We start from the raw sequence: 16,282 nt of genomic DNA, 5'->3' as shown, positions 1-16,282 counted from the left end.
TCCCATGAACTATTTGATATTAACTAGTCTCTTCGTTTGTACTCTGGCCATTCCAAATCATTCTTTTTTTTTTTTTTTTTTTGCGGTACGCGGGCCTCTCACTGTTGTGGCCTCTCCCGTTGCGGAGCACAGGCTCCGGATGCGCAGGCTTAGCGGCCATGGCTCACAGGCCCAGCCACTCCGTGGCATGTGGGATCTTCCCGGACCGGGGCACGAACCCGCGTCCCCCGCATCGGCAGGCGGAGGCGGACTCTCAACCACTGCGCCACCAGGGAAGCCCCCAAATCATTCTTAATCATCATTATTTAAAAATATTACCTCCACCGTTATCTTTCTCAGACATACTTTGTGACTGTCCCCTGTTCTCTCATTCCAAATTTGGAATTCAAATAGAATGAATTCCAAATTTCTGAGGATTGCGCATAGGACACTGATTTTATTCCCAATTTATATTTCTTCTCCCCTCCATGAAAACTGTGCTCTAACCACGCTGACCTGCTTTATAGTTTTGAATGTTCCATGCTCTTTCAAACTTCTGTGACTTTGCTCATGCTGTCACTTCTGCATGGAATCTCATTCTCTACTCTTATATTTGGTAAATTCAATGGTATTCCTTAAGGCCCAAGTCAAATGTCACCTTAATTTTATGTTCCTGACTTTCCCCTCCCCAAATCCGTAGTGTGTGCTTGATACATGTTTATGAAATGAGTACTTAGTAAATCTCCAAAAATATGAAGTAAGGAACTCAGTTTCATTGATGTTTATATAAAAATAAACCTTACATTGTACAATAATTTATCTGAAAAGCTTTGAGTACATAAGATTTTAATAAATCAAAATGTATTCGAGAGAACCAACTGAGTAATCCTCTTTGAAAGTTAAAACAATATTGTTGTTATATACATTCTCTTTCACTAACACGTTTCGTCTGTTTATCTTGTGTACATAGCCTGAAGATTGCTTAATAGCAGGAAACCCAGTAACCAATCAGGTGTATATAACTTTAATCTTGTTTCTGTTTATTGAGTTGGGAATATGAGACTACCCATTTTCTATAGTGTATAATTATTACTGATATTATTTCTTTTCAACCAATTTTCATTAAAATGTTTGTTCATATAACCAGCCTATAAGAGTTCTTCATTGGGAATATTGTTTCTGTAATACAAGATCAAAAAGAGAAAAAATATTTTGTTAAAAGATAGGAAGAAATTAAAGAATGACGTTCTCGCAGAATTGTACAGAAAAGGGAGACTGACGAAATAATATTTTAATATTTTGTTTTGAAAATATATAAAAGGCTGATAAATGACAAGAAAATGGTATTTGAATTAAACACCATGAACTGATGCTATTTGTAGAGCACTATGACACATATTCTCTACATTTATGCCTTCCTTGTGGACCTCTAAGAAACTAGAAGAGGAAGTGGGAGGTGAAATGCATGGATGGGTAGTTCTTTTTTCAGTGAATTGAGGTAGGAAAACACCGCTGCAAGCATAGGCACTATTGACAGTCTTTTAAACAAAGTAAAGCTTTTACCTCTCCAAAGTGTGACAAAGATTGTGATTTTGTTGTGGCCTTGAACCTTAAACTAAATAATATAGGCTGATGATCAAAGGGGAAGATCAGTTTGGAAAAGTTAATTGGGATCCCATTTATAATGTCACATAATTAATTTAAACTACAAATGTAGCTTCCTTTATATCTGTTGGCCAGTGTCAATGAATGGAAATGTATTTACATCTTGACATTGTAGAAATGTCTACTCTTTTTTTTTTTTTAATTTTTTATTGAAGTGTAGTTGATTTACAATGTTGTGTTAGTTTCTGGTGTACAGCAAAGTGGTTCAGTTATACATGTATATACATATTCTTTTCCATTATGGTTTATTATAGGATATTGAATATAGTTCCCTGTGCTATACAGTAGGACCTTGTTGTTTATCTATTTTATGTATAGTAGTTTGTATCTGCTAATCACAACTCCTTCTGTATCCCTCCCCCACCCCCTTTCCCAGCTGGTAACTGAAAGTTTGTTTTCTATGTTTGTGAGTCTGTTTCTGCTTCGTAAATAAGTTCATTTGCATCCTACTCATGTATTTTAATCAGGGGTTTACGATCAATCATGATTTTTCTTTACAATATGAACAAAGTACAACAACTTATTTATATTGTCATATAGTTGACCTTCAAAACATGCCCCAAATCTTCATACTATCTGCTTAAATACCATAGAATGGGTGCAACCTACCATTATAAATAGAACTGAAAAATAGAAAACATTGAAAATATTGTGACTTTCCCCAGTTCTGGAAAATAGTATCTGGTGCTTTGAATTCCAGCATGTGCATGCACAAGGACGGAAATAACGGAATGAAAGAAAATACAGTTACTAACTCAACCTATTATTTTTCAACCATATGGTTTTATGATAGTAATGCATAAGAGAATATACCACTTGTAATTACACCACAGACTGATTAGGATTCTGGATTTTTTCATATTCTTCAACATAGTGTTGATACTGATCAGTAAGGAGAGACTGATTTGCTTCATCCATATTTCTTCTGGCACGAATCAGACAAGAAGCACCCACAAAAATGACTGCAACCAGTAATAAAGCAGCAATTACCGCTATGGTAACAATCTCAGAAATACTAAAATTCCGACCTGTGTGAAAAAGAAAACGAGAGCAAAAAATAAATAATAAAACAGTTGCCACCCCAAATTGGATACCCTAACAGAGGCACTGTTCCAGGCACTTTACAAAGTACTCATATTTAATTTTTATTGGCTATATCGCCTGTTATGGCACCTGGCATCTTCAAAGCACAATTTCTCATAGTGAGCCCTACTGGGATAGTTATTATATTCATTCTAAAGGAAACGATGGCTCAGAGTTTGAGTCACTTGCCCAAGGTCATTTGGTTAGTATGCAGTAGAGTTGGTTTTGGAGCCCAGGTCTTTCAGGATCCAGATCCTGTGCTCTTCCACTGTACCCCACTGCCTTTGTTAAGAAAGGTATTTAAAATTAAAAGAGAAAGTTTTGAATTTCAAAACCTCAGAAAAAACAGCTCAGAATATCTCCATCTCTTTTTTTTTTTTTTTAGGCTAAATAAACGGAAGCAACATTATGCAGTAGAAAAATAAGGGCATATTACACAGGGCTAAGCTCAAGACTCATTCTCTATGCTCACTAGAAAGGTGATCCTTGACAATTACTCCCTCTAAGCCTCGTCTTCCTTATTTGTAAAATGAGGATTTTAATGCTTGCCTCAGAGGGTTGTAAGGATTAAATGAAATAGTGTGGTATGTAATCAGCTCAATACCAGGTCAGAGTGGACTCTCAACAAATGTTAAATTCAGTCTCTTTATCCACAAATAAAAATTCAAATGAAAGCTTCTAAATCCAAGTGGAAAACTGTGGATTACTTTATCTCAGAAAAATGTGATTACTTTAAGGGTGACAAATTTGCTTTCGGAAATTTCCACAGTAAAAATACATTTTCAGTACTCACTTGACCATTGAACTTCATAAGTGTATCCCAGGTTGTCTGGAGCAGTAACAAACATTTCTATGTTGGTAATTGGAGGCCAAAATGGTACCATATTGTATTGTCTGTTATGTCCAATAGGGGCATTTTCCAATGGAAATGTGGATATATCTAAAATATGTCAAAGACACCTTGTTAATAGACAAACTCAAGCTAATATTAATACATTATTATTATGTTCTGAAGGTGACCCAAAGTATTCAAGGGTAACATTAAAAATTCTTTCATATTTTACACTGAGTAAAGACATAAAAATATTTCACTACAGCAGAACAGGGAATTGCATAAAACAGAGCTCAGATGCTTTGAGTACAGCACTAACATGTCATCCAACACAAAAAGAGAGTTTAAAAATAAGGAAATTTTAGTCTTTTCTTATCTATGATGATCATTAGTTGTTTTATATTACAGAAACTAATTTGAATAAAATTCATTAAACTTACTTTTCAAAGCTAAATAAAAGATTGGACCTGTAATTTGCTGTAGTATCATCTATGATTTAAATATGAGAGACACTGTAGCTAATGAGGTTTGTCCTTGACTATGACTATTTCTGTTTAGTATTTTTCATTTTTCTGTTTAATTAGAGAAATAAATATTAACTTATTCCCTGGGTTTTACTCTGTTAACAAAAAGCACTTAACACTTTGAATCAAGGTCCTAGAATCCTATTTGCTTCCTGCCGCCTTTCATCTTTCTACTTAAATAAAAATCATAGGCATTTATATTATTAGTAAGTTTCTGTTATCACAGATAAAAGGAGTGATATACTCTTTGTGACAAAAGATCATTCCTTTTTGTTGTTGTTGTTGTTGTTTATATTGGTACAATTAAATGCCAAATGGAATGTCACAAAACCAGAGTTGGAAGTGGGTTTGGGTAGGACATTAGTGGAAATACATTTAAAAGAGCTGGAATATGTGAGAAGGCTAGTGAAATATTAGGTTTTCTGTTCGCAAGAAGTATATTACCTGGACAGTCACTGTGATCCTGTGAAGCACAGGAGAGTATTTTAGCATCTACTCTGAAGAAAAATTGATCATAGAAATGGCAGGTAGTGTTTATATTTTTGTAACTTTAAATTTAAAATCTAGTGATTTTAAATGTACTATGAATTAATGCTAATTAAATATTTATCCACTGAAATCTATTGAGCCAGGCTAATGCCAGGCACTGATCTAGGCACATGGGGTATAGCATTAAACAAAAGACAAGGTTCCTGGCCTCAAGGCACTACTCCTGTTAATTATTTGTTAAAGTTAGATGTTAAAGCTAATAACTTAGATCATTTTTAAACTTCCCACTTCATCTTTACTGAATTGGCCTCAACCTAGTCCAGTTACAGCTGCATAAAAAAGTTATGTCCATTAAAATAAGTGGAGGAAAAGAAGAAGAATAAAAATAACAATAGCAATTGGATTGCAATGTTGCTTCCCTGTGTCAGACCCTTCAATGGCTCCCCTTCTGTCTGAGAGTTAAACCCAATGTCTTTAAGGATCTGCCCCCTGTTTTCTCTCTGACCTTGTCATCTCCCTCCGTTTTCTCCCCACTCCCCACTCTGCTCCAGCCACAGTGGCTCCTTTGTTCCTTTGTCTTGGGAGCGTTTTTCTCCATATACTTACGCAGTACTGCCTATCCCCTTTCCTGATTTTACTTGTCTACAAAGACTTTCCCCCATATAACATACTCTATATTTATTTACATATGCTTATTGTCAGTTTATACATTGCTGTCTAGTTTCCAGCAGTGTATGTTTAACAAAAGTTAGTTATGTTCATTTCTAAACCTACTAATTCTAGTTATTTGTTATTGAAATAAAAGTAATATAACAAAACACACGTAAATCGATAATTATGATTGTAAAAAGAGGAGGATGTTGTTTTTATAATAAATAAATGGAATGCTTTGGAAAGATTTATTAAGAATAAGTGGTTGCAACGTTGCTATAGAATTAGGAATGAGCAACTATGATTTTTAAGGGTTAGGGGAGCATTATGAAAATTTAGAATAATACTGTACTCAGATTGCATCACAAGGGTTGTTAATTTCTTGTTTCACTTTTAAGAAACAGACACTGTAAATTATAGACAATTCATTTTGGTTGTATGTATGTGTATAAATACACATGAAAAATCAGATGGAACTCCAATCAGTGAATTCATAGAAGATTGATAAGTGAATAAATATTTGTATTTAAGCTATTTATTTCTTAAATTGTTTTCAGATGAAACAAACTACTTTGACCAACTCATCAATTAATGGTCCAAATCAGGTTAGATTAGCGGTTTCTATTGTATTCTCTCTCTCTCTCTCTCTCTCTCTCTCTCTCTCTCTCTCTCTCTCTCTCTCTCTCTCTCTCACACACACACACACACACATACACACACACACACACATACACACACAGCACAGAAGTAAGAGATGGCTGAATGAATAAATGAATCAGTAGATAGTTAATCTCCAATATTATGTTTATGTGCATGACGAAGTAAAGGCACATAAGACAAAACTTAGAACACTTTTAAAATGTGAAAATTTATGATGTTTTAACCAGTAAAAGCACATTCATTGTTTGAATAGTAATACAACCCTCTCAGCTGAGTGAAGAGAAAGTAGCCTTTAAATAATATTTTAAAAATGCATTACAATGAACTTAAAAGAGATTTTCTACAGTGTGATATAAAAACTAACATTAACTTTTCAAGTTGAATAAAATTTCCATTTGTGAGAGGCCGTAAAGTAATAAGAATCAGAACTGTGGATTATGAGTGTATTTTTTCTGTCTTTTGGGGTATCAAAGAAGAGCTCTTTAAGGTTTTTGCATTCATATTAAAAAACAATGAGGATGTTCATTGGAAGATATGAGAAAGAAAAATTGGGGAAACATGGTAGTCATCTTTACATGGTAAAAAGGAGAAGGGATTACCTTTTTAGTCCTATTGAATGTTAATAAGTATCATCTTACAATTACTATTCTGAGAGACTTCTCATCTGCCTTTTCAAAGTGGTTTAGAATAGTTGGAAATGGCTAGATATTAGAGCTATTTTATCCTATTGTTAAGTGTAGTTTAAATGTGCCAGATGCTTAGCCTAAAGTGGTAACTATGCCATCTGAACAATCTCCTTTGCTGAGCCTGCAAAAAGCATATGAAAGAGTTTTACCAGCAGTATATCTCCTCAGCCATTCATCAAAGACTGCATCAGTGAAAGTATGTAGGAGGACAAAAATAGGATCATTGGGAGATAAATGAGTTTGCCCCCCGGTTCCATTCAGGAATAGATGAGCCAAATTGTGAAGGCTTCGCACAGTAGGGTCATACCTTCCTGTGGGATCACTGTAACCTAGATACAAAAACAAGGATGAGAATAGTAAAAACCATTACACATATCTAACTTTTCAAGTTCAAAGCAGTGATTATATTGGGAAACAATTTTTCCTAAGCTTGTCAGGCCAATTTTTACCTTAGTGTAATAGCACTGCTTCTCTGTACCTATGGTTGGTGACATGTGTTTGCTGTACCGAGAGCTAGGTTAGTTTGAAGCTAGTGGCATGACATTCTAAATGTAGCCTCTAGGTTAAAAATAATGACCTGCAAAGACTACCAGTCAAAATATATAGAACACTCTATTTTGACAAGGGTAACATTGGTCTACATGGAAATAAAGATAGTGGAAAGCTCTAGCTTCTACAAAAACTGCTGATACAATTGGGAGAACACCACTCTGTCCTGGAGCTTAAATTGCCAGATGTTACTTTAGTCTCCTACCTTATTCCTTTTGAATGACTGTCAGCATGTTTATTTTTAGAAAATTATTTTTGTGGAGAAGTTACAGTTTCTCAGAGCTTTCTTACCATCTCTGTGCTAGTTTTAAATATCTGAAAAGACTGCTGTCAAAACGTTTATAGAACTTTTGAGAATGATCTGTATTCTATATATATATATCTTCTCCAAATACATTTCCATATTATATATATTTCACATGTGGATCATATATATATTCCCATTTTATATATAATCCACATATTATATATCTATTATATATAATATATACATTTCCCATATTATATATAACATATATATTTCCCATATATACTCACATATATATATTGTTCATGAATACATATTAGAGAGAAGACAAGGATAGATCACAAACAAAAATAGATAGTCTCTGATGTGGGATGGAGTTACAAGTGTGTGTAGTTAGCTTGAAGGACCAGAGCGGGAATAGCAGGGAAGGGCTGTATATTATAAAACAAAATTAGAATTTGAAATACATTAACTCAGTTGTATAATTATAGTTATTCATTTACTCATTTTTTATATGTTTATTCCATTATTTTTTGACTCATAAAACGTTTAAAGATTGTCTGTAATGTACACAGCAGGTGGTTAAGCACTAATCTTTTCATGCATTCTGCCAGGAAATCAGTACAATTTGTCTTTTGATTGGGCATCAGTAAGACACAATCTGCAAATTCTGTATGAAATCACTACTTATAGTCTTAGTTTATAAATACCAGCTTAGTCAAAATACGGTTATTATTTATTGAGTCATCTCCAAGTCAGTGTATCATTGTAGTTATGAAAATTAACATAAAGATAGGAAAGAATGGCAGATAATTTTGATGATAAAAAGGGAGATAATTGAAAATAATTATCGGATCTATACATCAGGTATCTCAGATTATGGGAAAGAGAGATCTAGTCCCTTTTATTGGTTGGGGGAGGGCGGTCTAACATGTGCAATGCTGTATTTAAGGTAAAATTTGACAATAACAAGTTTATAATAAAGTTAAATGTGATTCTACTCTTTTAAAACTTTAAATATGTATCATGAATAATTTAGGGGTATCAAAATTTATTTTATAAAGTAAATTATTTTATAAAATAATTATAAATGAAATATAATTTATTTTAGAGGACTTAGAAAATTTGGATTTGAATCTGTGCTCTGTTACTAACTAGCTGGATATCTTTGGAAATTCATTTCACTTCTTTGGACCTCAGTTTCTCAGCTTTAAAGTACTTTGAATTAAGCAAGGAAAACCAAATTAAATACCTCTAGATGCAAGTTCTAATTTTTATAGATCTTAATAAAAGTTGCAGGATGATACCTAAATAAAACAGGTGTCCAAACCAGGCTTTAGTAGATGGCAACTTATGTTCAGGATTTTTTATTATATTTTTTAAGAAAAAAATTAATAATCTCTCCAAGTCTTGAATATTATTTGCCTATACTAGAATTTGATATAGTTATACACATATTGGCCAGCTACCTAACAGAAATTTGAGTTTAATACCTTTTAGGTATTTTAACAGAATCATTTCCAAGGGCTTCTCCTATGATAAAAAGTTTCAGGGTCTCACACTTTTCTTTAAGAAAGTTCTTTTTTTAAGCAGAGAATTGTGATTATATCATAATAGGCGGCCCTATTCACATAAACTTACAGGATACATATGGCATTCAAAGGTTTTTTTCAAAGAGATTTGAATTTGAATAGTTTTCCGTGTAACAACTAGGTCAATTCAGAGCACCGATTTTTACTTGCCTTCCACTGTGTTTCGGAAACTGTTTGTAGAAGTGGAATAAAAAGGAGGTGTGTCAAATAAACCAACTTCCAAGCACTGAGTGACATCCTGTGGTTCAGGAAGACGTTGCACCATTGGTCTAGCCACGTTTCCAGCTGGATTTCTCCTAATTGGCCTACCCTCAGTGCCTGGGGAAAAGATGGGAAACGGTGAACATGTATAGAACATTTAGAGATCTTAGCTTTGCTTTTCAAATTTGTATACATAGCACGAACACTGAAAAACAGGGTTTCCTTGGTAGAAGAGGAAATTTTTAAAGTGCATATTTAGTGGCATTAAAGTGAGGAAATAAGTTATCATGTCCAACTTCTGTGAATAGGGAAAATATGTGATACACAAAATCACCTGAGGAAAAGATGATCACAATAACAGATAGATGTCCTTGTATTTGTTAAATCAACATATGCTTTTTTCAAGAGAACACATTAAAATGAAAATTCCATGGAAAATTAAATCCTACCAACATAATCTCATAAACCAGAACTCTACACTGAAATCCATATTTCATACACATATGAAATTTTGTACTTGAATGCTCTTTCAAGCCTTCAGAGAAATAAAATTAAAACAACCTTAAATCTCTTTGGGAAGCGGTCTGTATTGCAATCACCACATATTTTTCAGCAATTAACGTGGAAAATAATTGAAACATTTTAAGGGCAGTAAGATAAACAGGTAAACAAAGAGCTGCTGTACTAGGGATAATATGTACCCCTAGAGATACAGCGATGCCTTTGGGGAGACAGGGAGGGAGAGAAGGAGAAATAGGGAAGGGAGGGAAGGCGGGGGGGGGGGGGGGGGGGAGTGTAAGTGAGAGAATCAATTCTTCCCAGTTGGGTGGCTTCAGGAAGCCTTCATTAGGTAGAGAGATTTGCAAAGAGCCCTGAAGGACTGAGGAAAATTGCCAGAGGTGAAATAAGACAGATTTTTCAAGTCAAACATTTTAAGCAGAGGTAATAATAAAAGAGATAAGCTTTCTTCTATGCATCATATAAGCCCCATCGGAGCACAAACTCTTTTCTTGATCACCAGTGTGTCCTCCAGTCTTGATCCAGCACTGGCATATAATTAAAGCCAAATGGTTGTTTGGTGTATATTGATTTATGAAAAGATCAGGTTGATTGTACAAGAGGGCCTGTTAGGTGAACAGCTTGCCTAGGGTATGTGGCAATGTAAGGGTGTAGTGGATGGCGGGAAGGATAGGAAGCTAGACAAGAACTGTTTTATTTATTAGGCCAGTGAAAGAAAAAAGGAAAATAACATTTTATTGAACACATATTAATGTGTCTGATATGGTATCACATACTTTAATAAGATATCTGATTTAATCCTCACGGTAATTCTTGCCTCTCTCTACTTTTCTTCTTGGATGAAATTATCCATTCCTGTGGTTTCACTGATCATCTTTTACAAGACACCCATACCTGTACAGCTTTAGATCAAACCTTCCTTAGACATTGCATGCTTATGTCCTCATATGCTTTCTGGACAGTATCTTTCCAGTATTCCATAAATGTACCAATTTGGTTTACTGAAAGAGTTAATTATTGACATCTAACATTCTTCCAGCCACTAAAATATCACCTTTAATTCATCACATGAAAAACATGCTCTTTCTTCACTATACTTCTTAAATTTGCTTTCTACTTCAGACACTCTGAACTTTTCATTCATTCCTGCATGGAAATCCCACAGGACTCCAATCCATAGGATGTTAATAGGTGCAATGGCAGAAGTTGTCCATGTGCAAACAAATTAAAAAAAAAAATCACAGTCAGAGAGAGGTGAATGTTTTGGTATCTAAAGACATACTGCTCCTCAATTTTATCTCATTCAGCATGCCAAACAAAGTTTTATTTTAATTTTTAAACTTCTACAGAATAAAATTTTATATACATTTACTTCTCTTATTCCTATATATGGCTAAATAATTTTCTAATGGTGAAAAATCTACTTAATTTCTTTGCTCTATTTAAAATATTCTCTATTTAAGTTACAAAGTAATTTAATATTTGGTGCCTAAAGGAATATGTGCAGAATAAATGTTATTAGTATAATAATAAAATAAAAAATAAATTCCAATAATTCTAGTTTTTATATGGAAGAACAAAAGTTCAAAATAGCCAGACGTGCCTGAAGAAGAAAAATAAGATGGGATAAAAAGACTCTGATAATTAGTTAGCAGCAAGAGAGACAGTAAAAATAGGATCTAAGGAAGAGAACAGAAAGCTTCACGGGAGCTGATCCACATAGGACAGAAACGTGACCTGTGGCAGAGATGGCATTCAGACCACTGGAGAAAGGATGCTAGGAAAACTGGTTAATCATTCTCTTTTTGTATTCACTTTGGGAGAGCTGGAAAGAGCTAGTTGGCAGACATCTTCTGTACAGTATCTTTCTTTTATTAAAGGCATCCTCCATGTCACCTTTTGGTTTTTTAACCTTCTGACCAGATTAACATAATAGTAAAAATAATATATTATAATAACATAAAATAATAGTAATAATCATTATATAATAATAATAGTAATTATTATTGTATGTATTTTTTACTCCCAGGGCACTTCCAACTCTTTCTGCATATTTCACATTTCCTAGGGAAACATTTTCTGTGAAATTCCAACACAAGACACATGACTACTAAGCAGTGCTGAGCTTACTAAGAGGATTAATTAATACAAAATAGACATTTCCAAAATAAGAAAGTGAGCAATGCACTGACCAAGTTGTTCAAGGAAAGCAATGGAAAAATGTATAGGCACTTTCTTTTTCCCCTGGAGCACCCCAGATTGCCTTGACTGTCCTAGGTACTTAGTGAATATTTGTACATCAACTCTCCATAATAAACGTGGATTTTAGTCTGAAGTCCTTAGTAGAATGAAGAGCCTTCAGGCAGCACATTTAATCACTTTACCTAACAGGCAATTCTGAATCCTAGTTGTCATTTGGAACTTACTGTTACAAAGGGTTCCCAGGGTATCATAATCTTCCAAGGATTCGCAGACCACTCGCCATTGAGAAAAGACGGAGTTCGGGCTTATAAGAGTGGAATCAAAGTTGCTTCTTGATCCCATCAAGTCATCAGTGCAAATGTCACAGGTGTTCTTCCCGGTGGCAAAATTCCAGTAAGGAAGGGAGAAAGAAGTATCCTGCAACATTTCCTAGATCACAGAAACTCTGTTAGCATTCTCTGCTTTTGTTTAAAATTCTCCCTTTGCTTGGTTTACTCCCTGGCATTCTGTTTCTATTAGTTCTCTTCAGCCACTTAGGGACCAGTTAGTGTGTCAGTGGTGTCTGAAGGGCTAGAGGACTTAAATATTTAACAAAGCTTCAAATTTACTACAAGAAGTCACTTGGGCACTAGAGGGAATGAAACTCAACTTGTTATACAGAAGTTTCTGCAAATGCTTTGGGGAGGTGTCTTCTTTTCTTTTTTAGGCAAGTAGTTACATTTCTGTTGGTTTTACTAAAAATTATCAATAATCACTTCTACACTTTGACATTTCCACTTCCTTCCATTTTCTTATCTCTAGTTCAAGCATGACTAACTCCTGATCTGGCGCCAGACTTAGCCTTGAGATATATTATGTGAAGCAGTGCCTTTTATTTTGTTTCTGTTTTTTAATTTAACCAGAACGACTTCAGGCATTTAGATTCTGGTTTGGCCACAGACTACGGAGGCTCTTTCACACTTGCCTTATCTGCCGGGGCACTGAAGGTGTTTTACTTAGAGACCCCTGCTTCAGAATCTAAACTGTGAAGACTCAGGCTTCTGCTAGAAACTAATACAGACAGGAAATGCTAAACTGAAGCAGAATATTTCTCTGTGCACACTGTTATTTAGACCAGAGACCTAGTTTCCATTTAGAGCTGATCTCAACAATTTTAAAAATGCTGGACTCAAGATCACATGCTTATTTTACTGGGTTCCTTTAAACATGTATTTATTGTACTTGTTATTTCTCATTCCTTTAAGCCTTTAGTGAGCTATATTTAGAGCGTGGGATATAAATGTAGGGATTGCCATTGTTTTATCTCACAAGTATTTAGTACATATGTACTTTTTTACTTTTAAACCCTTTCTAGGAAGCATTTCCTTGTCCTCGGGGTATTTTAGAGGGTCAGAACTTTCCAAGGTATTCCCCAGTTATTGATCTCCAGAGCTTTAGAGTCCTTATTTAGAAGCCATTGTTCTGGTTCACAAAAATTAGTGACAGCTTCTAAGGGATCATTAAGAGTCAGTTTGTGGTTCAGCAACTGGCATCTGGGAGCTGGAGCAGATTCATGTGGCATTTCAACTGTGCGTTACATTTAGATTGTAATTTGTTGGATCCCTTGTGCTGTTGGGTTTTAAAAACGTAAGTCATAGAGGTTGAAGCTTACGCAGGCAAAATTGAAGCTTTTAGATACTTTCCACCTGCCCTTTCATTTTGGTGTACCTGTGGGAAAATGACTTGAAGGCAAGAAGAGCTCGAGTCGATTACAAATGACAGATTTATCTACTCATAATCTGAAAAATGCCTTGAAATCAGAGCTATAAACTATGAAGTTCAGAGTATCAGATGAATTCATTTAATCACTCTCAAATTGCATATGGATGGACTACTTACATGTGAATATTTTGTTCTGTATTTTAGTGCATTAAATCTCTCCCTTCTAACCATTTATTTTTTTTGGATAATGCTGGGCGCAAGCATACTGCAAATCAATATGGGAATCTGCCCTCGGATATTTTTAGATTAATTTTTAGATTTTAATTTGTGGGGAGGGATTCATTGCTGTTATTTCATCTAGAAAACAGGTTCAGTTTGTGGATTTCCTAATTGAGATCTAAGAATTTTAAAGGGGTTAGGGGTTAGGTTGGGGTTAGCAGATGTAAGCTGTTATATACAGAATTGATAAACAACAGGGTCCTACTGTATAGCACAGAGAACTATATTCCATATCCTATGAATACCATCATGGAACAGAATATAAAAAAAGAATGTATAGATATGTATAACTGAATCACTTTGCTGTACAGCAGAAATTAACACAACATTGTAAATCAACTGTACGTCAATAACAAAAATTTTTTTAAAAAACTTCATTTAAAAATAATAATTCTTAAAATATAGAGCAATTAGTAAAATAAACAATATGAAAGTATTTATGTTAACAGATACTTTAATGTGGCTTTAGCTTATCTGATTAAAAATAAGCAGGAAATAACTTTGTTTTGAGCTTCACTTTATGCCAAAAAAGTCAATGCCTTTTAAATTAAAATGATGTCTGACCTATGGGATGTTGTTAGTAGGTGTCTTCTGTAAGCCTCAAAGTGGTAGGGGGCATGGAAAAAATGGAGTTCAATTAAAATATGACAATATAAATGAAAAGTAATTTTTTTCATAATTTAAACCCCGTGTCATATCAGAACGAATCATCAACTTATAAAGTGAGCTATACATTTGGGACTTGGAAGACTGAGAAGTTATATACACCTGCCTCATCCAAACCAGGAGGAGGTATTGGTTTACATTTGAAAAGGGAGACATATCAAGTGAGAGTCCCTCATTGCAAACTATATGAGGGTTATTTTTTCAATGACAGAGCTGTAGAATATGTCCAGTGTTTTAATTCACACCTACAAATATCTCAATTGGCTTCCTCATCACTGATACGACTTTCTTTTCACTTCACAAAGGGTAAAGATTAATTAATAAGGAAGTAATTAGCATAAGGAGAAACTTAACAGAATGCCAAAGGCAGATTAATAATGTGCAATCGCTTTGTCATCGCCTGTTTTGATCATTCGGAACACAGTGGATCAACAACTTAGAAACAAGTCACCTCCTCTGTAAAGGATATGAACATGGCCATGCCTCGTGCATACCTGCATGTCTCTCTCCAGCTGCAGCAGGTGGTACCTATGCCATGTGAGAAACGCTGGTCCCTCATGAGAGAAATCCACTTCACCAAAGCTTTCCTGTCCTGCCCCCAGAAAAGTCTTTTTGACTGAGTAGTAGTGCGTCCAAACAAAGTAGTTATAAATGGAAATGTTCTCAAATTGTGGGGTGTTGCCATCTGGCCCCAATATTTCTTCTGATCTCCTGGTGGCAATGACAAACTGAGGGTGAATTGTACGCTTTGCCATATCCAGGGCCCGGACAAAGCGGTTCTTTTCTTCTGTACTTAAGTCCAGTAGGTTTCTCCTGACTTTAAGGGTACAAAATTCAAACGTGAAAACATCTGCAGTGTGGGCATGGGTAGACAATGCACACAATCATCTTGTGACACCACGTCCCATTTACCCGTGAATGATAACTTACATGTGTGCGCACATCATTTTATACTTTTAAAAATACCCCTTGCTAAAATCCCTTCTTCAGGCCTGCTTTTTGTCTCTCTCTTCCCCTCCCTCTCTTTCTCTCTCCAACTTACTCTAGGATTCCTATGAGCTTTCCTTAATCTTACCATGGACTTTATGATTCTCTGATCCTGTTATATTGATTTCTGCTCACTATTGGCATATTTCTTGGAATTTTCTACCTTTTTAATATCATAAATTTTGCAAAAACACGGTATGCAGTATAGTATAGTGGTTAAGACCAGAGCCTCATTCTATGACTGCACACATTTCTCTAAGCATCAGTTTTTCATCTGTAAAGTGTGTGTAAAAATATCCGCTTTATAAAGCTGTAAAGACTAAGAGGACACACATAAAAAGCACTTAGACCAGAGCCTGGCTCAGAATAAAGACTCACCCACAGACAGAGAGAACAAACTTATGGCTACCAAAGGGAAAGCGGGGGAGGGATAAATTAGGAGTTTGGGATTAACATGTACATACAACTGTATATAAAATAAATAACAGAGATGTACTCTGTAGCACAGGGAACTATACTCAATATTTTGTGATAACCCATAAGGGAAAAAAATCTGAAAAAATAGATATATATGTATAACTGAATCACTTTGCTGTAGCCACAACATTGTAAATCAGCTATACTTCAATTAAAAAAAAAAAGGGGCTTCCCTGGTGGCGCAGTGTTTGAGAGTCCGCCTGCCGATGCAGGGAACACGGGTTCGTGCCCCGGTCCGGGAGGATTCCACATGCCGCGGAGCGGCTGGGCCCGTGAGCCATGGCCGCTGAGCC

General features: G+C 35.1%; 1 protein-coding gene across 2 annotated transcripts in view; it reads right to left on the bottom strand.

The window, feature by feature from the left end:
- Positions 1–2,088: 2,088 nt before the first annotated feature.
- TYRP1 (tyrosinase related protein 1) overlaps positions 2,089–16,282 on the bottom strand; it is a 15,743-nt gene continuing 1,549 nt past the window's right edge. For both annotated transcript variants that reach the window (XM_027105859.1, XM_027105858.1), the window contains exons 3-8: positions 15,020–15,342; positions 12,104–12,308; positions 9,108–9,275; positions 6,719–6,898; positions 3,521–3,667; positions 2,089–2,672 (exon numbers count right to left, since the gene is read on the bottom strand). In XM_027105859.1, the coding sequence (XP_026961660.1) occupies positions 2,467–2,672; positions 3,521–3,667; positions 6,719–6,898; positions 9,108–9,275; positions 12,104–12,308; positions 15,020–15,342 (1,229 nt within the window). In that variant the 3' untranslated portion in view covers positions 2,089–2,466. The remainder of the gene's footprint in view (positions 2,673–3,520; positions 3,668–6,718; positions 6,899–9,107; positions 9,276–12,103; positions 12,309–15,019; positions 15,343–16,282) is intronic.

This window comes from Aethalodelphis obliquidens, unplaced genomic scaffold (genome assembly GCF_003676395.1).
Source record: "Aethalodelphis obliquidens isolate GAN/ISIS:26980383/991018 unplaced genomic scaffold, ASM367639v1 scaffold7, whole genome shotgun sequence".
Lineage (NCBI taxonomy): Eukaryota > Metazoa > Chordata > Mammalia > Artiodactyla > Delphinidae > Aethalodelphis > Aethalodelphis obliquidens.
The sequence above is the reverse complement of the archived record's forward strand: the minus strand, read 5'-3'. Positions and strand labels throughout refer to the sequence as shown.